This window comes from Coptis chinensis, chromosome 8 (assembly GCF_015680905.1).
Source record: "Coptis chinensis isolate HL-2020 chromosome 8, ASM1568090v1, whole genome shotgun sequence".
Classification (NCBI taxonomy): Eukaryota; Viridiplantae; Streptophyta; class Magnoliopsida; order Ranunculales; family Ranunculaceae; genus Coptis; species Coptis chinensis.
Window position 1 is genome coordinate 95,568,951 of NC_141463.1, and position 21,312 is coordinate 95,590,262.

Below are 21,312 nucleotides of genomic sequence, written 5' to 3' on the forward strand. Positions count from 1 at the left end.
CATAAGTAAGACCCTTACAGCTCCAGAAACAAGGTATTCACAGATTGAGAAAATAGCTCTCTCACTTGTCCATAGTGCACGAAGATTGAAACCTTATTTTCAAGGACATATCATCAATGTCTACACTGAATACCCCTTGAGAAAAGTTCTTCGAAATGCTGATTCGAGCCGATTAGCAGAATGGGAAACATATTTGAGTGCCTACGAAATTATCTACAAAGCCCGATCATCTGAGAAAGGCCACGCAATGACATCACTTATGGCCGATTTTCCTGTCGATGACATACCGACCATGGAAGAGCAGTTTGACGAACCTCCTCCTAATCCACAACAAGGATCGGCCGATCCATCCACAAGTGTCGACCCTACTTTATGGACTATACACACGGGACGGTTCCAAGAACAAATCAGTTCGGAGGCCTTGGTTGTGTTTTGATCCGACCGATGGCGAAAATTGAAAAATCTGTCAGCTTCGGATTTTGGCGATCAAACAATGAAGTTGAATATGAAGCGGTTCTTTATGCAACGCGAACGGCACTTGACGGGGGCTTACAAAAATCGAAGTTATTCATCGCGACTCAAAGCTTGTTGCGAATCAATTTGGCGGATCTTTTGTTGCTTTCGAAATGATAGGATGGCTGATATGTCCAAAAATGCATGAGCTATCCATTCATTTCAAATCCATTCTTTGTTCACCGGTAGCTCATAATGATAATCGTCATGTCGATGCCTTAGCCTATCTCTCTGCCGCAGTTGATGTTAACAATGAAAGAAAAATCTGTATTGATTTCCAACCTTTTCCAAGCATAACTGTCATAGAAGAACATGTTCAAAACTTATATATTGCTCATCTATGCTATTTCCAGACGACATCTCGGAAATTCGAATTCGAGCAAGTGAATGCCGTAACAACAAGGAAAAGAAAGAGAGAAGAGCTAGCTCAATCGGCCGGCACAAGTTTAGAATCTCACTCAGAGGAAGCAGCTCAAGAAGATTTAGCCGACCATCAAGGTTTGGCCGATCATCGTGTTGAGAGTGATTCTCCACCCACACATGATGCCGACCAAATCAATGTTGATATGGAGGATGAGTCCCACGAAGCAGATAATTCTCCAGAAGTACCACATTTGGATCTCCAATCTATCGACGGTGACACTTCACCAGATGATTGGAGACCTATTTATTTAGAATTTCTGCAACATGGAACTCTACTTGAGGATTCGTCGCTTTTCTACAAAATTAAGAGAGATTCCTGGAAAGTTGTCATAATTCCAAATTCTAAAGGAAACCTCCTACTTTATAGGAAAGCAAATAATTTCAGTCCTCTTTTCAGATGTCTTTCCAAAGATCAAGGTCATCTAGTTCTCGAAGAGATATACTCCGGACTTTGTGGAAACCATTCTGGGGGACGTAGTCTTGCACATAAAGCCATGACTCAAGAATACTGGTGGCCTAGCATGCAAAGACACTCAACAGAATTTGCCCAAAAATGCATACCATGTCAAAAACATGCAAATATGGGCAAACTTCCAGCAACAGAACTCCACCCAATTCTAAGCCCTTGGCCTTTTGCGAAATGGGGCTTGGATATTGTTGGACCCCTACCAAAGGCTCCTGGAAGTGTACGATTTTTATTGGTTGCGACTGATTATTTCACTAAATGGGTAGAAGCTCAACCGCTTGTCAACATCTCAGCAATAGATGTACGACGTTTCTTATGGAAAGACATCGTTTGTCGCTTTGGAATTCCATCTAACATCGTCTCTGACAACGGTAAACAATTTGATGCGGAAGAAATTCACAAATTTTGCGCCTCACTAAAAATTCAGCATAATTTCTCCGTTCCATATTATCCACAAGCAAATGGACAAGCAGAAGCAACCAATAAGACGATTCTCTCGACTTTGAAGAAGAAGCTTAATGAAGCAAAAGGAAATTGGGTTAAAGAGTTGCCGGCCGATTGCTTTGGGCTTATCGCACCACTCCAAAGCATTCTACCAATCTTTCCCCTTTCAATCTAGCTTATGGCATGGATCGCCCTCCCCCATGTAATTAATTGCACCAACTACAAGTTAAGGACGTAAGCGGTACAAACCGGTAACAATGATCTTTGCTCTAACTTTGGTGGCAGACTCAATTGATAAAACTCGAGAAAAAGCTTTACAATGTCTAATAAAATATCGGGCAGACCATGAAATGCAAATATGATAGAAAGCTTTGCCTCAAGAGTTTTGAACCGAAGATTGGGTACTTAGCCGCAAAACGAAGCTCATTGAAATCGGGAAGTCTGTCGAGAATTGGGAAGGACCGTTCATTATTGATAGACCAGCATCCAAAGGGTCTTATTTCCTTCGTCGAATCACCGGAGAAAAATTTGCCAAGCCATGGAATGCTTTTCATTTGAAAAAGTGTTATCGTTGAATGTTTGTTTTTCATTCATTGTAATCATTTTATAATTCAATAAAATTCGATCCATATTTCGTTTTAACTAGAGATCAAATATCCCAAATTTTGTTATCATTACACTATGGGGGCGGCGACCCCCCAAATTTCATTATGTTATCATTACACTACGGGGGCGGCGATTCCCCAAATTTCATTATGTTATCATTAAACTATGGGGCGACACCCCAAATTTCATTACGTTATCATTACACTATTGGGGCGGCGACACCCCAAATTTCATTACGTTATCATTACACTATGGGGGCGGCGACACCCCAAATTTCATTACGTTATCATTACACTACGGGCGGTGACACCCCAGATTTCATTACGTTATCTTGGGGGCGGCGACCACCCAAATTTCATTACGTTATCATTACACTATGGGGGTGGCGACACCCCAAATTTTATTACGTTATTATTATATTATGGGGGCGGAGACACCCCAATTACGTTATCCTTAATACTTATATCTATTTTTAAAAGAAATATTATATACGTACCAGTTCTCGACTATCAATCCCTTCCTCAATTTTACTTGAGTTATCCCCAGTTTTCTTTTCATTCTTTTTTGGACGTACACTTCTTTTCTTCTTTCTAATATTTTCTTGTCCACTATCCTCAGAGTCATCTCCTTCTACTTCTTCGTCATCTTCAACGCTATCATCCACAATAATATTCTTTCTCTTCTTTGAGCCCAAGAAGGTGCTAATTCCCTAGGCTCATTCAGCCGTCTAGTTTCTATATCATGATAATAATCTACTATATCGTCTGGAAACGAAAGATCATAGACATCTACATTATGACTAAACAAACTAACAAATTTCTTTTTTATCATCTTGCTGCTAAACACTGATTTATTTGGAAACTTCAGAAAATCCCCTATAAAAAAATTAAAAAAAAAAAAAAAAAAAAAAAAAAAAAAAAAAAAACAATTTAATCAAAATGTGATGCTAACTATTTAAAATTATAATTATAAGAATATTAAGTTAATATCTTACCTGATATATTGTTAGGATAATCAATATCTTCGAACCTCCAATTGCCTTTAATCTTAAAACCATACAATTTCGCATTCTTGTAGTTCGAAGGCATCCCATAAAACCGATAATTCTGGTTGTGATGGTTATGATGGTTATGATATCCCAATGCATAACTTTTAGAAGATGCATTGTTTTGCCGCAGATGCTTCAATAACTCAAACAAAAGGTCTTACGACATACTATTTTGATAAACCTTACAAATTCTCGCTACATGGGCAAATATAGCCTAATAGCCAGGAGATAATTGTAAGGGATGTACTCTCCATCGAGCTAATAACTCGGAAACTGATTTCCGAAATGGAACACTACAACCAAGCCAAAAATGTGAAAACAATAAAATTATCTTATCCTTTTCACATTTTTGGCCGATATCGCTACCAACATACTCAATAGAAATATCATCTCCAATATCATACTTTGCTCTCAAACTATTAGCATCAATTCCCTTCGCCACCCTATTCATATTAAAATCCCCCTTATCACCCTATCTCCTCTTCAAGTTATAATTCCTCTCCATTAAACAAATATTTTCAATACTGTCAAAAACTAAACAAAATAAAAATCTAACATTTTCACAAACCTCAATTCAATTGATCAAACCCGCAAACATGTAATCACCTTGGTAAGCACTAGAGTCTCCAACGTGCAAACCTTACTGAGCAAGACGAACGAAAAGAATTATAAAATCAGAACTTTGTTTTATTTTGATTTTTGTTTTTTTTTTCTCTTCTCTCTTTGTATTATGACTGATGAAGAGCCGACTTGCGTTCTTTTTATATCCAAGGACTAATAAATAACGTAAACCAATAGGTTTCCATGTGTTTCACAACCAATAAAATTCATTGGTTTCTTGTGTTGGGTCTTTCACAAACAATGGGTTTCTATTGCCGCTCTGAGAGAAAGAAATAAAGTCACATGAGTTGCCGATCCCGCACCAGCCAATCCATTAAATTGCCGACCCCAAGCTATCTTTGAATATCATTCTTTGCAGCCCATATCTTTGTGATGTTCTCTCTTTGTTTTACGTTGATCCTAATATCTAATATCTAATTAGCCCCTAAGCAAAAGCCCAATACCAATACTCTCAGAAAACTTTTTTGTATGGGGCGGCAAAGGTGGTACTCAAGTAGAGAATACGCTGGGCTAGGCTGTGATTGGCAACACATTCTGAGATGGAACATTATCTGTGTATGGGTGGGATTTTATATTCAGATTTTCGATGGCTATCTACACTGTTTTATTGCCGCTCGAGTAGCCGATCCAATAATGCCGCTCGCATTGTCGCTGTATGCCGCTGGCTATAGTAACCTTGATTTGCCGCTGCCAATAGAACACTCGAATTGCCATTTGCTTGTTTTCTTCGCTTGTTGAATTTGCCATAAAGCATATTCTTCTAAAATAGTGGTGGGTGATGATTTGCATCAACTTAAAGTGATGAGCATATTCTTCAACATAAAGCATCCTTATCGGTTCTAGCATCGGGGTTTAGATTTTAGAGTCGCCATTTGGAGTTCTTTGGAATAAACCGTGTTTTAGCTTTCACGAGCAGTAAGCCAAGACTTTGATATTCATAAAACATAAAGTACAGATAATAAACCATCACAGCTAAACTTATATTGCAAGTCATAAGATCTCTTCATATTGTACTGAAAGCAATCTCGAGTCTGTCTTCTGGTTTTGGAAGAGGAAGCCCGTGACCAAATGATGAAGAAAAATGGCAAGTTGAATCCTAGCAAGCATGTTGCCTGCACTGAGCCTTTGTCTTGCTCCAAATGCTTGAATCCAGAGGGAAGGCGTTCAGGTGTGGATAGTGCAGGAGCAGTTCCTTCACAACACCAGGGTGCAGTTACCTTTGAAGATGAGCTCCAAAAGCTTGTGGCAATGGGTTTTGAAAAGACACAGGCAAAAGTCGCTCTCACAGCCGCTGATGGAGATTCGAATTGCCGACCCAATCTTTGCCAAAACACAAGCTTAATATAATTTGCCGATCCCTGAATTGCCGAATCAAAGTGTTAGATATGCCGCTCAATGCCGCTGTTATTTTTTTTCGAATTGCCACTGGTTTCAAAAAAAAAAAAATTAAATTCGGAACTCCCGGTTTGGTTTCAAAGCTTGTGTGTCAAAGATATTGCTAATGGGACCAAGATATGATCAGATGGTTGGATATGTTGCCGCTTGATTGAAATGCCGCTGTATTGAAATGCGTTGGATGTGTGTTTTCAGAGCAATTCAAATTTTCCACTGCTTGAATTATCAACTTCGGATCGCATAAATGCCGCTCGCATCGCAGATCCCATAAATACCGCTCGCATTGCCAATCCAATTTGGCCGATCATTCTCTATCGAAATAAACCAAATTCAAAATTTCCCGATCAATATCCCACCCAATTTGAGTAACACCTACCTAAAAACCTTTGTCACAGTTGAGTAGCCGGTGGTGATAACTTCTTCTCATTTTTCCAACTTTCGAATTAGACCGATCCTACAAGCTCTTTTAGCCCCTTGCTCCTCGTATTTCTTTAAATATTGTAGAGCCCATTATCAAATCCCAATTCCAATTCCTCCCATATTTTTCTTTCCATGATTGGAATATTGGAGAACGAGGAAGTAACTATCAACAATGCTACCTATAAAATCCAACCTTCGTCATTTTTCCAGAACGACGCAATCGAGACTTGATCCCAAGCAATATCTTTGAGTACGTAGGCAACTTCAAAACCGAAGTCCAGTCTCATCTTTCCCCAATCACCATCTCCTTCACTATCTCCAAAAAACATTACTTTCAACCCTCAACTGGTGTGTTTTGGCAAATCTTGCTGAAACACTCACCAATTGGTGGTACACTGTAAAGCTTATGATGCATCTTATCTCTAAAGAATATAACAGAAAAAAACAATGACACTTCCGAACAAACTACCGTTTCGACTAATCTGAAAAGTTGGGGTCAATTTGGTTATGAAAGTGATTCGATTGTTGGGAATATAAACGAATGCCGATAAACTTGGGATTGATTCACATTCCATTGCTCCTCCTGACGACCATATGGGAATCCATAGATAACAGTCCCCCCGTTCTAATGCTTTGTTTTTCTAGATTGTGATAACCCTTTCGAATACCCCAAATAGTCATTCGAAGGGAGATTACCCCTGTCATATTATTTTCTCCTTATTGTTATGAACTTTACAATACCTTTTTTGTTTTCTCCTTTTTCCAAAGGTTACTAATAACCTTATTTGGCAGCCACTGCATACGTGGTTAAGTTATTTTCTTATTGTTTAATTATAGTTTAACTTATAGTTTGTTTGCAGGTCTTCTTTTTTTTTTAAAAAAAAAAAGCTAAACTTTTATTTATATAAACCGAGTTTAACATATTCCAGTAGCATCATAGAACACCTCCATATTTACAAACATTGGGGTTTTATCCCACCAAACAAAAGAAAAAACAGGAAGGAAAGACAAATCACCAAAAGGCCAGGTTGATTGCTCAACATTTTGTTGACCTTGGCATTTAAAGTTCTTCACCCGAGACGCATCATATGAAGCAAAAACATCCGCACAACTACATATCAAACAGAAGAAAAAACAGGAAGGAAAGACAAATCACCAAAAGGCCATGTTGATTGCTCAACATTTTGTTGATCTTGACATCTAAAGTTCTTCACCCGAGACGCAACATATCTCCCTTTATTCAAATAAGGATTATCTATGTTGTTGTGGGTGAATGGATTAGTTTTTTTTTAATAAAGGGCCAGTGGTTGAGTTGGATTACATTTTGTTCTTTATCCAAGATCTTAGTATGACATTGTATAAATTTCACTTGAATTGCACATATCGTTTCTCGATACATTTTTCAAATTACTTAAAAAAAAATTCCCTTAGCATCTCCATGTTTCTTTGGAAAGTTATAGTTGTTTATGTTTTCATTTTTGAACAATTAAGCTTCCATTGAAACGTTGTCGATAGTGGAAATTTAAGCTTTTTTTTTTTTTTTTGTTATTGCAACTTTGTTCCAATTTTATTACCAACATATAATGTACTTAGTATTTGAATTACTGTTGAAAAGAAATACATTGCACAGTGAGTGATATTTATAGGTGTTCAAGATGATATTAGTGAAGGGTTCGTACCACTATTCTAATAGGAAATACACTTATATTAAGTATTTTTTTTTATTCAGTAATTTTGATTCATCTTATGATTTTGGAGACAGTAGTGTGAGAAGAACTTAATATAGGATAGAGGAGATTTTGATGGAACCAACAATGACAATGATGGGAACAATAAAGAACCTGACCACTATAGTAACACACTTCACCTAATGGGTTGTTTTTATTAGCAAGTGCAGTTCTTATGTAAAGCTAGTTATGTTGGGCTTGGCAGGGTCATCGATCTATTGCACTAGATTTGATATGGTCTTCTTTTCATGACTTATGTTGAGGCTTTTCCAAAGAGCTGGCTATGGATAAATGTTGTAGTGTCCTTCCATAAAATGTTGGAATGCTGTAAAGTTCTAAATGCTTGCAGAGGTAAGAATACATCTAAGTCCTCCTTTTGCAATGTTTGGTTCTCTAGGGGAATATATACATACATGGAAGCAACACATCTGCTTATGGTTTTCAACTCATAGATGCTAGCTACTGAAGTTAAGTCTTTTTTGTAATAATTTATTTTTTTTTCTTTAATAAAAATGAAGTGCTTTAAACCGTATATGTGTAAAGAGTTTCATGATGTAGTTGTTTAAAAATAATGCAAAATTTTCTTTTCAAAGTGCCACTGATGTATTTGATGAGTTAAGTCCTATGGCTACTTTCTACACATGGTATGGAAAATAGAAGAAATTTAATGAATTTATTTCATTTATATATATATATATATATATATATATATATATATATATATATATATATATATATATATATATATATTAAAATTCAATGTAAATTAATAAAATTTAAAAATTCCGTGCTGAAGGCACGGGCATTAACTAGTTCAATTAACAAAAGGAGGCACTTAGATATGCAGCTGTGTTGCATGGGTACGGGTACGAGTGTCCAATTTGGACACCGGTACGGAGATTTAGACACGGCATGGTCTAAAAAGCAGATACGTGGACACGCCTAATATTTATTTTAATTTTAATTTTTTTTATTAGAAAAACTATTTGGCAATAAGGTTATTAAAAAGATAAGTAAAATTCTGTGGTTACAGGATCTCAATTCTAATCTTTTATGTTTCTGTGGGTCATATATCTTATAAAAGATACATTATCCTACACCTCTTACTGTAGAAGTGTAGGTGTTGTATTTGGGTCGTATGTCCATGTCAGACATGCCGACACGGGGGAGTGTCACACGGCGACCACGAGACACAACAAAAAAATATGAAGTACCCATGCAAAAGAGATATGCAGAGTTTGGATGATTAAAAGAACGTGCTTCTGATTACAGAAAATCCATAATGAACTTGTAAAATGCATTAGCAGATATCTTCTCCAATATGAAAAGTGCAGTAGTTATCAAGAACTTACCATTCCTCAAGTTCGTCAAAACTCTTTGATTTTAGGTCTAATTCCTTCAACTCGGTGTTCACTTCTGCACACTGTTTCTCAGTTTCTTTGATTGCTTCTTCAAGTCTTCGCTCCTCTTCTTCAACCTAAACAAGTAATGTAGAAGCAAAACTGATTTTACTAAAAATTCAAACAGATACATCAAAGTCTTACATGTTACTTGTTTCTCTGATTTAAGCATATGTGCATATTACTGGTCCTAAGTAATACATCTAATTTATCCTTTTATTTTAGGTAAAAACACACCAATAAAAAACAAAGGTAAAAACTAAAAACACACAGATCACTGGGTTTTTCAACGAGGCTTTTGCCCATCCCCAACGCCCCTTAATGAATTAGTCTCCACCATCCACTTTCTAATACCGCAATACTGATTCTCATAGATACAAACATTCTAAACATCCAGATGGAAGAAAATTAGGATAACGTTGGTGGTGATTGTCAATTAGTACCTTCAACTTCTCACGAAGAAAGTCAGCCTCGCTTAGAACATCATGTGTCTCCCCCTCGAGACACTGAAGACAAGCTTCATATGCCTTGATATCCCTGTTGACATCTTCAACCTCTTTATCAAGTTTATCTTGATGATATTTCGAAGCTCGAATTTGGGCAGAAGATGATTATATCAGCATCGGATCCAGTAAGAATTGCTCCTTTTCTTGGGTAGATATTGAATATCTGAGCACTGCAAATTTCAATCATGTCGAGTCCTTTAATATACAGATAGCACCATCCAACTCAGTCATAGATATAATAGAAACCAGTAGCAAAAATGTAAACTATCAATCTTACAACGTCTGGTTTGTGTCAAATATATAAAGGCAAACATTCACTAAGCCAAAATTTGTCATTTGTTAGTATAACCAAACAGTCATCTGAGATCATGACTCTCAGATTCCATGCTTCAGTAAGCAACCATACAACTGAAGCGTAACTCTTTACTTTACTGCATTGGTACTCCAAAATAGAAGCCATTACACTGTTGGGCTTACCATTTTTTTAACAATTAAATAAAATACGGTATCCCCGGCATCCCAATGTGACTTATTATCATTACTACAAATACAGAGGTACTCTATCTGGCATGCGGTATGCCATGCCAAGATAACAAAGAAGCCAGAGTATATGCATACCATTCAGTACCCGTTACTCGCACAAAATTAGTAACAGAAATTTGACCAGACTACTACATCAGATCAATTGAAACAGTAAGGTTAACGGGAGTAGAAACATCGCCAGGCATTTTCTTCAGAAGCTAAGAATCCATGAATTGAAAATTACCATTAGCACCGTTAGGAATCTTCCGAAAATCATCGATTCCAAGAGCTTTTGTGTTGAATTGAATGTACAATGATCAGTTCCTACAAGCTGCACAAAAGAAAACGACAAACTATTTAAGAATTTCCTAGCTTGTGCAGCATGCTTATATATTAAATGCAATACAAGCCAAGTTGGAAGGGGAAAAAGAGAGAGAGAAAGAAATTATCAAAGTCGTGTTAGTAAACCTAGTACTGATTTCAACTGATACATTCATATGCACGATAGACCAATACTAAGAGAAGCAGAGAACTATACCACAGAAAGTAGAACTATCTCATCTAAGAAGGAATTTCACAGACATCATATTTATAACTACAGAAAATTCATGGAGAGCAAATATTTTTTTTTTTGTTTTGTCATGATCAACTATTTGTGGGATATATTTCCCGAGATATTAGACTTGATACTAGATACTATTGGAGACAAAAAGATATATGAGGCAAATGCACTTAATTTCAAAAGAACAACCAAAAAGATGTGATTTTACCTTTCAATTAAACCGTCTTTGGAGTCAGTTACGTTCTCCGTGAACCTAGTACCAAGAAATGTGTCTCTGCTAGCGTTTACTGACATCTCTGATATCCATTCTCTCCGACGATGATTCCACACAACATGCAACCCCAAGTCTGACTATTGTAGTCAAGCACTCTAGCAGTTTTGCTCTTCTGTGATTGCCGATTTTCATGCTATTATAAGTATCTCCTAGAGTGTCATCTCCTTCAGATAGAAGTATTGGATCTATGATCTTTATAAGTTGATCTTGCAAACCATTGTTAGCATAGTTATGGAGGCATAAACCGTCTTTAAACATCTTGTCGGTTGGTCTCCTTCCTGTGGACATCTCCAACACCAAAATTCCGTAACTGTACACATCACCTTGTATGGATGCATCAACTCCCATACCATATTCTGCAACATACACATCAATCACTAGTTTCCATAAAACCATTTAAATGTAAAAAAAATAAACATATATTTTAATCGCCATTGGCAAGCAAAAGAAAATGAAAAGATAAAGAAACATAATAGTAGTATTGTAATGCTTTACATCCATTATACTACAGAGAAATTGAAAAGGTCCATACAATCGTTAGTTAAGATATTGCTAAAAGTAAACAAACTAGCTTAATTACCACCACAACGACAGTTCCTTCAGCCTCGATCTTTTCAATTTTAACTTAACTTGCATGGACTGAAAAGAAATTAGATAAGTTGACAGTTTTTATTCTCTCAAATAGCTTTTCATTATCACTAAAAATTCATTTTTCCTCTTTTAAAATATCTAAATGGCTATGCTATAAGCTTCGGAGCTGAATTCCAACTATCCAAGGCCCTACTATACCTATATTAGCTCGTGTAACTGGGGCTATATATTTAATGGCGCTGAACTTAAAAAAGCGGCAAAACAATTTTAGTTCCACTAAAATGTGGTTGCACAAAAAGAATATAACGTATACCAAATAATGATTTCATGCATTTATGAATTGGAAAAAGGACTGAAATCAACATATATATATGTCGATATTAAAATTCCAACTTGGAGGGGCATAGCCAATAGATCCCTTTACCCAAGTTTAGGTACTTTGATTATCATGCAAGTTCTCCATTGATCCCGTAAGAAACTTTGCTAAACCAAAATCACCAACATGAGCTACCATATCATTATCAAGAAGCACATTGCTTGGCTTTAGATCACGATGAATAACCAAAACGTGGCACTCATGATGAAGATAGCTTAGTGCAGAAGCAACATCAATGGCGACATTTAGTCTTTGAAATAGGTTCAAATTCGATTCTTCATCTTGTTCATTGATATCATGATGCAACCACTTCTCTAAACTTCCGTTTGGCATGAACTCAAAGACCAGTGCTTTGAATTCATTTCCATCATAATCCTGACTAGAGCAGCAAGAAGTTAGAATTCTAACAAGATTTCGATGGCGAATATTACGCAATGATTTACACTCTGCCATGAAACTCTTTAAAGCTCCTCTCAATTGAAGTTTGAACACCTTAACAAAGAACAATGGTTTCATATTGGTTGAGTATTCCCTTATACACTGCCAAAACCACCTGAACCAACAAAATTAGTTTGAGAAAATCCACCGGTTGCTTGAGAAAGATCTCCATAAGAGACCTTAACATGCTTATCACTTAATGATGGCAAAGAAGCTGTTTGAAGTTTACTTTTTCTTCTCCAGTAAAATATTAAAGAACATAATGCCATAAGAATGAACACGGCCACACTGATGCTAATTGTTATTTTGGAAGAATCGGACCTTCTTTGCTTTTTTTCATCTTGCTTTTCAGATTTGCTAATTCGGCATGGCGGCAATTGAAGTTCATGTATACCCCCGCAGAGATCGGAATTTCCTACTACTGAAAAATTACTTGCAATTTTAAAGATTCCGTTTCATGGTACCTCTCCTTCAAGTTTATTGAAGGATAGATTCAACATCTGGAGATATGAGAAGTCCTCCAAATATTTTGGAATTCCACCAGACAAGTTGTTCCTTGATAGATCCAACACTTGGACATTCTTTAAAGAACTCAAAGACTGAGGAACTATCCCTTTAAACAAATTTTCGTGCAAATTAAGATATTCCAAACTCAAACACTCACCAAGAGTACTAGGCAATAAACCGGATAACTTATTTCCGAAACATTGATGTAATTAAGAATTTTTAGTTTCCCTACTACTAAAGGCAGGGAACCAGTTAAGGAGTTCAGAGAAATGTCAAGACCAAACAGGGACGAGATATTAAAGATCTCTATTGGTATGGTACCATTTAGGTTGTTTTGTTCCAAACCCAGTTCTTGCAAATGGCTAAGAGCACCAAGACCTGAAGGAATGTTTCCTTCCAGTCTATTGCTTCCTAAGAACAACTGACTCAATTTTGTATAAACTAAGATCTCCAATAGTCTTGCCTCGTAGAATAATTTGGTAATCATGGTCATTTGGTAATTTGGTAAGGTGTGGTAATATATATATATATATCAAGAAATGGGGCTGGAGAGCTGGTTTAAGAAAAAAAAAACAACTTAAAAGCCGAACTAATAATTTTGTTGGATTTTAATACCCCTAATTTGTTTTCATCGGCATAAGTATTTTTTTATAGAAAATCATTAGAATTTGGGCTTTTGACCAGCCCACCACATGTGATTTTTTTGAGATAATTTCTTTTTTTTTCGGTCTTGCAAAATAACTACTTAGCAGATAAATAACTGCCCCTATTTTATTTTTTGTTCTTCTTTTTTACATAATTTTTTTTAGTTTATGCAATCATCATTCTTTTAATCTCCTCTCAATTTAATCTTTTCTTAAAAGCACATGATGTTAATCTATGAGCGAAAACAATTCCTGATCATTTAATGAGCAAGGCACAGTTTGGACAGCATTCTTTAGATGGAATGCTTTATTTCGTCTCGTGTATTTTTTTTTTTTTTTTTTTTTTTTTTCTTCGATGGAATATTTCATTCCGTCCGGCGTTTTTTTCGGTTTTTTTTTAAACTTCGGACGGGATGTTTCATTCCGTCCGATGCGTTTTTTTCGATTTTTACATTCAGACGGAATCAAACATTCCGTCTGAGGTTTAAAGTCACCTCTGCATTGGGCTACATTTTCTTATTTTTCACCATAAAGATAGCAAGAGATAGCAAAGAGGGAAAATAGTCCTACGTGGAAGTGAAAAAAAGTTATTTGCATCGGAAATGCTCTTAAGAACATTTAAGTTTATCGGTACATGTAATTTCTCCGCAAGACTCTTTGGAGAGTCATCTATGGTACTACTACATTGGGTATTTGTACAAACGTTAGTCCTTATTTTATGAATCGCATATTTCGATTGAAAAGATGAACTTGGGAGTTACCTGGAACAACCCACATCTAGCATGAGGAAAGAGCATATATACATGAGCTACAAACTTACACGCAGGAACAAACAAAAAAGGCTTAACGATCTGTTCATTTTGCGCGCTTGCAACTTGTTCAAGTTTAAAATAAGAAAATCAATCTTACAATTTGTTTAGTTGGTTTACCAACAGCCAGATCATATCCTCGCTTTTGGTAAACACTTGGAAATCCAATTTTTCAGCTGATTTACATTTGCATCTTTCTTGGCTGCTTTAAATTCGTATAGTTTATCAATTCAATTTTACTAGAAGTGCAAAAGATCTTCTGATGAATTTGTGCGCTTATGGGTCTCCTGTATTAAATCAAATGTTGCACGCGCATGCTATGGGTCTAGTCACAATACATTTTAGTTGCACCTTTTCTATTCTCTCTAACAAAATTTCCAGGCAATAAGTGTCGAGGCACATTTTGTTCACAAAAACAAAAAAACTAAACTAAACTCAGAAGTCTGAACTTTTGTAACTGCTTGAAGAATGCATGTTTGATGACATTTTTTTTTTTGGATTGACAATGGCGAGTGGCTACGCATGTCTACACGACTACATGCATCATTTTGAAATTCGAACTAGTGATAATTTGATACATACTTACTATTTTAATGGGAGAAAACCATGTATGTAGCGGGACTTTGGTTTGTCTAATTATTGTGATGCCTTCCAACAAAAACTACGGATAGTATGTACATAGTATATTATCACCGATCTGGAAAATTTGGCACTGTGTTAAAACAATCTGGCCGAGAACATCCCTCAAATGTTGCTGGCTTTTCTTATATTTATGAGTTTCGATACAAAAGTAACATCTTTTTTTTTTATTCCACCCAAAATGTGAGTAGAACTTTCAACAACGTTGACTTTCGATTTCTAGTACATATTATGCACGCGAGCGTGCATACTATCACTAGTAGCAATAGCCATCCCAGCTCATGGAAGAAGATGCTCGAGAAAGCTTTTACATAGGAGGCAAGACATTTTGTAAAGCTTGGAGTGTTAAATTGTACTTTCATAGGCCAGGCCCCCCCCAACCAGAAATGGCTTTGCATATTTGCATGGTGATGAGGGAGGTTGTGATGCAAGCTGGCAGGGATGGAAAGGTAAAAACAAGAACCCACCTTTCAGTCTCCTCTGTTCAGAGATATTCCTAAGTCCGGCCTCTACTCACCTTTTCAAGCAAAGACAAGGAATAAATGGACCTTGGCTTGCTAGCTAGCTATAGGTATTTGCTACAAAATGACATTTTACTTCAATGCTTTTGTTTTAGTACAAGAATTGAAAGTGGTTCAAGTCAAAATTAACTGCAGCAACATCGGCAGTTATTCTCCCCTATAAATATTCGCTCTGTTTTGCATGTTAACACATCAGTTTGTAACAAAACAATTGTTTTATCGTTACAAAAAATCAACAACTCATGGCTCTGAAATGTCTCTTCTTTGTTTCCCTCTTAGTTGTTGGCTTGGCAACCCCGCTTGCTAAAGCCCAACTTGGAGTATCCCTTCCTGGGTTGATCCGCATCCAAGGCACTTTATTTTGTACCATCAATGGCAATAGCGTAAATGGCACAGCAACTCCTGTTTTTCCTAGTAAGTTATCCTGGAAGGCAGTATTTCCAAACATGTCATATCTTGTACATAAACAAGTGTTGACGGCATTTAACGTCTGTGAAGTATCCGTGAGTTTGCATATATTGTAGAACCAAACATTATTTGTATAATTGTATCTGAGCATGGCGTGGATGGAACCTAAATGGCGGCATTCTGCTATTCATATATATATGTCACACTTCTAATGCTAGTATACATCTTTTTAATTTCTTGCAGATGCTGCTGTACTACTGCAATGTGGGAGTGGAAATACTGTTGTAGCCAGTTCGATAACTAATACTTCCACTGGACAGTTTACCATCTTGTTGGTTACATCCGAATTTCTTGTCTCGTCGGTCCTGAATAACTGCAGACTTTTGGTCAACACTACACTCGCTACATGCAACGTTTCACTGGGCACCGGACTACTTTCTTCACCCTTACAGTACATAGGGAATACTGTACAAGGGCTTCTGACTATCACCGACCTCGTTCCTCTTGTGTTCAAGCTACTTCTTTGAGAAGATTGCTTCTTAGCAATATAATATATATATTTTTATGAATAAGTAAGCTTGGTTCTTACAACCAGCCAATTCAAGAGAATGGTTGGTGATAGTCTCCATATTAAGTGCTTTCCTTAGCATTCTATATATCTGTAATGAAGATCATCTGGGGTGTATTCTCCCTGCACAAGCTCTCTAGCTTGCTCAAGAAATTAATAAATAAATGCTATTGTGTCAACTTCATTTGTGCCATACTTTTTTTTTTATTTTTTTTGTGAAGGTTAAAATGTTTCATTAATATGTATTCATAGTCATGATACATAAACAGAGTACAAGATAGACCGATTAGCAATGATTCGACTGCCCCTCCCCTAGGTCCTCCACTCCCCATCGCCCCACTATCGGTCGGGCCATGCAAAGCTTGGGCGGACGACCCGGGCTATCATATGGGTCAGCACAACGACCTCTTTACGGCTTGGGGTGAAAGTCTATGCAGCTTGAGAGACGTCCTCAATAAGCTCCAAAAACTCAAAGATAAAATCGTGCTTAAAGCTACACAAGTCCATCTAAGATTAACAAGACATCTGTTTTGAATCTCCCAATCAAAAGGTGCAATCAACATTATTGGGTATTGGGAACCTGAAATCTAATAGTCCCACATGGAAGAAGAGACAAATTTATCATGGGTTAACAAAGTGGGATCTATCACAACTAGTACCAAGGTCTTTTCACATAAAAAACCCCACACCCATGGCCATGTGTTGCCCCAAGCCCAATGGGTGGTTAAAGGGAAATGTTGTTTTGACCGTTTTTTTTGGGTACTGTTTGTTTGAAGAGAAGAAGGGCTTTTCACACGCCTTTTGGCTTTACGCCCTTGCTTAAAGAAAAGAAGTTTTAGTTTTTTTTTTTTTGCAAAAGCCTTTTAAATTACTGGAAGTTAGTCAAGAAGAAGGGGAACGCGCGCCCTCCTATGCCTTGCTCAAGTGACGCACGCCCCCTAGCCTTTACACACCAAGTTCCGATTTTTTTCTCTAGTAAATCGAGATTGCCTTTATACACTAAAATTTTGGACCACTATAAAAAGAAGAGTTTGGGTTTTGACCTAACTAACTTTTTCTCTAATAGCACTTCCTAAACCCCACACCCATGGCCATGTGTTGGCCCAAGCCCAATGGGTAGTTAAGTTGGGGACAATATTGGTACTAGTTAGATCTGTAAAGTTTATGGGCCCGAGGTCAGGCTGTGTGTCAGGCCCTATCAAATGGTATCAGAGCCGATATTTGGCTGGGACTAACAGCATAGATCATGTAGAATTTGAAGACGAAGTCATTCAAAGGTGGAGCCAACGATGGATGCAAGTCGTGGAGTTGCTTAACGAAGTGTTCCCCGTACACTATGACACTTTTTGGAGGTTGTGGATGCTCGAAAGAGTGTACCCCCAGTGGAATTCAACGACATGGATTGATCTTCGAGGTGGAGCTTGTCCTCTTGACACCTTCAATGTTTGGCATGATATCGTGCGATGGTGATAAACAAGTGAAGATATATGGATTTTGGTTTCGGTTCAAGGTGGAGATTGTTGGGTATTGTGAACTTGAAATCTAATAGTCCCACATGGGAGAAGAGACAAGTTTATCATGGGTTAATAAAGTGGGATCTATGACGACTAGTATCAAGGCCTTTTCAAATAAAACCCAACACCCATGGCCATGTGTTGGCCCAAGCCCAATGGGTGGTTAAAGGGAAATATTGTTTTGACCATTTTTTTTGGGTACTGTTCGTTTGAAGAGAAGAAGGGGTGCACACCCCTTAGGGTACCCCCTTGTCTAAGAAAAGAATTGAAGTTAGTTTTTTTTTTTTTTTTTTTTTTTTTTTTTTTTTTCTTTTCTCTCCTTTCACGAAGCAAAATTACTGGAAGTTGGTCAAGAAGAAGGGGCTCGCGCTCCCTCCTATGTCTAGCCCAAGTGGGGCACGCTTTCTAGCCTTTACATACCAAGTTCTGATTTTTTTCTCCAGGAAATTGATATTGTGTTTATATAGTGAAATTTCGGACCACTATAAAAAGAAGAGTTTGGGTTTTGACCTAACTAACTTTTTCTTTGTGAGAAAGTTGAGAGAACTTAACCTAGAATACAAAGAGAGATTTGAGAGAGAACATTCTTTGTGAGTGTAGAGTGAGAAATCATTCTTAGTGAACAATTACATCCAAAGCTGAGATGAAACTCAGGTGGATAGTTAAAACTTCTGTGTGATGGGTTGGATTTGGAGTCAACTCAATAGCAACCCATCTATACATCTAGCTTGGGCCCAAGATGAGCCTTTAAAAACTGTAAGGTAAATCTAACACAAAATACAAATTTCTTTATACAACCCATATTGTAGCGTTCATGGACATGTACTAAATTTGGTTGCTCTATCAATGTCTTGGTCATTCCGTTCCACACCAAGACCAAACAATGAGTCATAAACCTAGAAGCTAAACTGATCCAAGAAAAAGATAATAAATGTTCAACAAAGAAGCTGTCAATCCTTAAAAGTCTCATACTTTTTTTAGAATTAGCCCAGGTGTTTAGCAAATATTGGAGACTCTGTGAAGACTCAAAAAATAGAGCCAATAGGGTATATCTATAATATATATCTAAGGATTTGTTTTCATTGGCATAAATATTTTTTTATAGAAAATCATTAGAATTTGGGCTTTTGACCAGCCCGCCACATGTGATTTTTTTGAGATAATTTCTTCTCTTTTTCGGCCTTGCAAAATAACTACTTAGCAGATAAATAACCGCCCCTATTTTATTTTTTGTTCTTCTTCTTTACATAATTTTTTTTAGTTTATGCAATCATCATTCTTTTAATCTCTTCTTAAAAGCGCATGATGTTAATCCATGAGCCAAAACAATTCTTGATCGTTTAATGAGCAAGGCCAGTTTGAAGAGCAAGGCACTGTTTGGAGAGCAACGAAAAAAATCTCTTGCTTCAGTAGTAGTAATGACCTATTGTTTTATCTGTCTTTGGTTCGTTGGTGGTCTCACTGGCTTCCATTTATACCTAATGAGCACAAACCAGGTCAGCATCTTTCTCTTGATTAAATTTCTTTCCAACTTTGTTCTTATTTGAAAATATAACTGCTTTTGTCAATCATTCAACATATTTTGTTCTTCTTTAGTTTCAGCTTTTTTAAAAATTACTGATCATGTAATTTTTTCAGACCGCATATGAGAATTTTCGTTACAGAGTCAACAATAGGGCTAACATCTATAATCGGGGATGCTTGAACAATCCTATGGAAGTATTCTACGCGAAGATAAAGCCTTCAAGAAACAACTTCCGCACATTTGTGCCAGAGACTTTACAAAGGCCTCCCATGGTTCGTAACCACGAACCAGAAGTAGACGACACAGGTGGAGAGAAACGTGCCAAGGTAGAAGATGACCTAGAAATTGGTGGAGATATATTAAAGATTTCTCAGCCCACACCTAACTTAAAGCATTTTTCTTCGAATTTAAAATACGTACATCTTGATCCAGATGATAGTCACCCAATTATAATTTCATCCAAATTGACTGCCAATCAAGAATTCCGTTTAATTCATGTCATTCAAGAACACCGTTCTGCTCTTGGATGGTCTCTCGATGACATGAAGGGAATTGATTCTAGTGTGTGCACCCATCGCATCCATCTTGAAGAGAATGCAAAGACATCGTGTGAACCGCAACGCCGTCTAAACCCTGTCATGAAAAATGTGGTGCGGGAAGAAATTTTAAGATTACTCGATCCGGGTATTATATTATGCGATGCGGGTATTATATATCCTATCTCTAATAGTATTTGGGTAAGTCCAATCCACGTTGTCCCCAAGAGACATTACAGTTGTGCGAAACGATAAGTGTAATTTCCAGTGAGCATCCAATCATTAGACTCTGATTACTCTCTATTATAACATACCTCTATTAGACTCTGATTACTCTCCACATAACAAGAACTAATAACCTACAGAAATATTTCCAGTGAGCATCCAATCATTTAAATGTGGCATTGGCACACTGCTCAACCTTTATACTCCTTCAGCACAAACCTCCAGACTCGATTATCAAAAAAAAAAAAAGTGGGAAATCAGTATTTTCCATATAATCCACAAGTAGAGTAAGTTTTTCTAATTGGGGATACATATAAAAAATCCCATATTTTCCCACCCCTCAAAAACTCTTCCCTTCTCCCTCCCCATATACACTCTCGTGCCCACTGTGTCGCAGTAATCTAGAAAATGCTATCGTTGATTCCTAAGTCCTAAACCAAATTCCAATGACCCCTAGACTCTATTAGTAAGAATCCAGTATCTACAAGCAGAACGAGTTTAATCGACTTGGGAGCGGGCAAAAAGGGCTTAAAACTCCCTTTCTTCTTCCTCCCCATCCCCTCTATTCTTCTCTATTAGTGCCCACCATGTCTAAGACCTATACCAATTCCAATGACCCTGATAATTAATCTATTTAACTAATTACCAACACAAAACAATCAAAAACTAATAAAAATAATGAGATACAATTATTTCACGCTTTTCTAAAGAGTGCTGGGTAAGGTAACTACTAGTACTACTAATGAATCGCTGAATGAGATTTTGTGTGAATCGTGAAGAACAATGGAACATCTCTCTGATAAACACATATAGAACGAAAATGATGCAACTACAAATTGATAATTGGGATGTACAATACGCCTGACTTTATTTGCATTCAGAAATACAACATACAAATGATACTACATTGTTCTTCTTTATAATGCATTTGCTTCTATTGAATCTATTCCACTTCCATTTTTGAACATTACAAAATAATAATAATCTGAATCTCCAGAAGCAGTCCTGGGGCGTTGTACAGGAGCATACATTGTGACCACGCTTTTCTACGGATTCGAAGTAGAACATTTGATGTTACAGACGT

The 21,312-nt window shown here is 36.9% G+C and overlaps 1 protein-coding gene, 1 long non-coding RNA gene and 1 pseudogene across 2 annotated transcripts in view; 1 reads left to right on the forward strand and 2 right to left on the reverse strand.

Annotated features, from left to right (window-relative positions):
• LOC147484719 (beclin-1-like protein) overlaps positions 1 to 9,800 on the reverse strand; it is a 52,947-nt gene extending 43,147 nt beyond the window's left edge. Inside the window, exons 1-3 of the mRNA XM_086579802.1 lie at positions 9,776 to 9,800; positions 9,507 to 9,673; positions 9,016 to 9,140 (exon numbers count right to left, since the gene is read on the reverse strand). Coding sequence (XP_086435928.1) covers positions 9,016 to 9,140; positions 9,507 to 9,673; positions 9,776 to 9,800 — 317 coding nt within the window. The remainder of the gene's footprint in view (positions 1 to 9,015; positions 9,141 to 9,506; positions 9,674 to 9,775) is intronic.
• A 1,130-nt stretch (positions 9,801 to 10,930) lies between these two features.
• Positions 10,931 to 12,410, reverse strand: LOC147484721 (putative LRR receptor-like serine/threonine-protein kinase At3g47570 pseudogene; annotated as a pseudogene).
• Positions 12,411 to 15,527: 3,117 nt separating this feature from the next.
• Positions 15,528 to 16,607, forward strand: LOC147484722 (uncharacterized). Its single transcript, XR_015205074.1, has 2 exons — positions 15,528 to 15,866; positions 16,104 to 16,607. It is a non-coding gene; the product is annotated as an uncharacterized LOC147484722 (long non-coding RNA).
• The last annotated feature ends 4,705 nt before the right edge of the window (positions 16,608 to 21,312 follow it).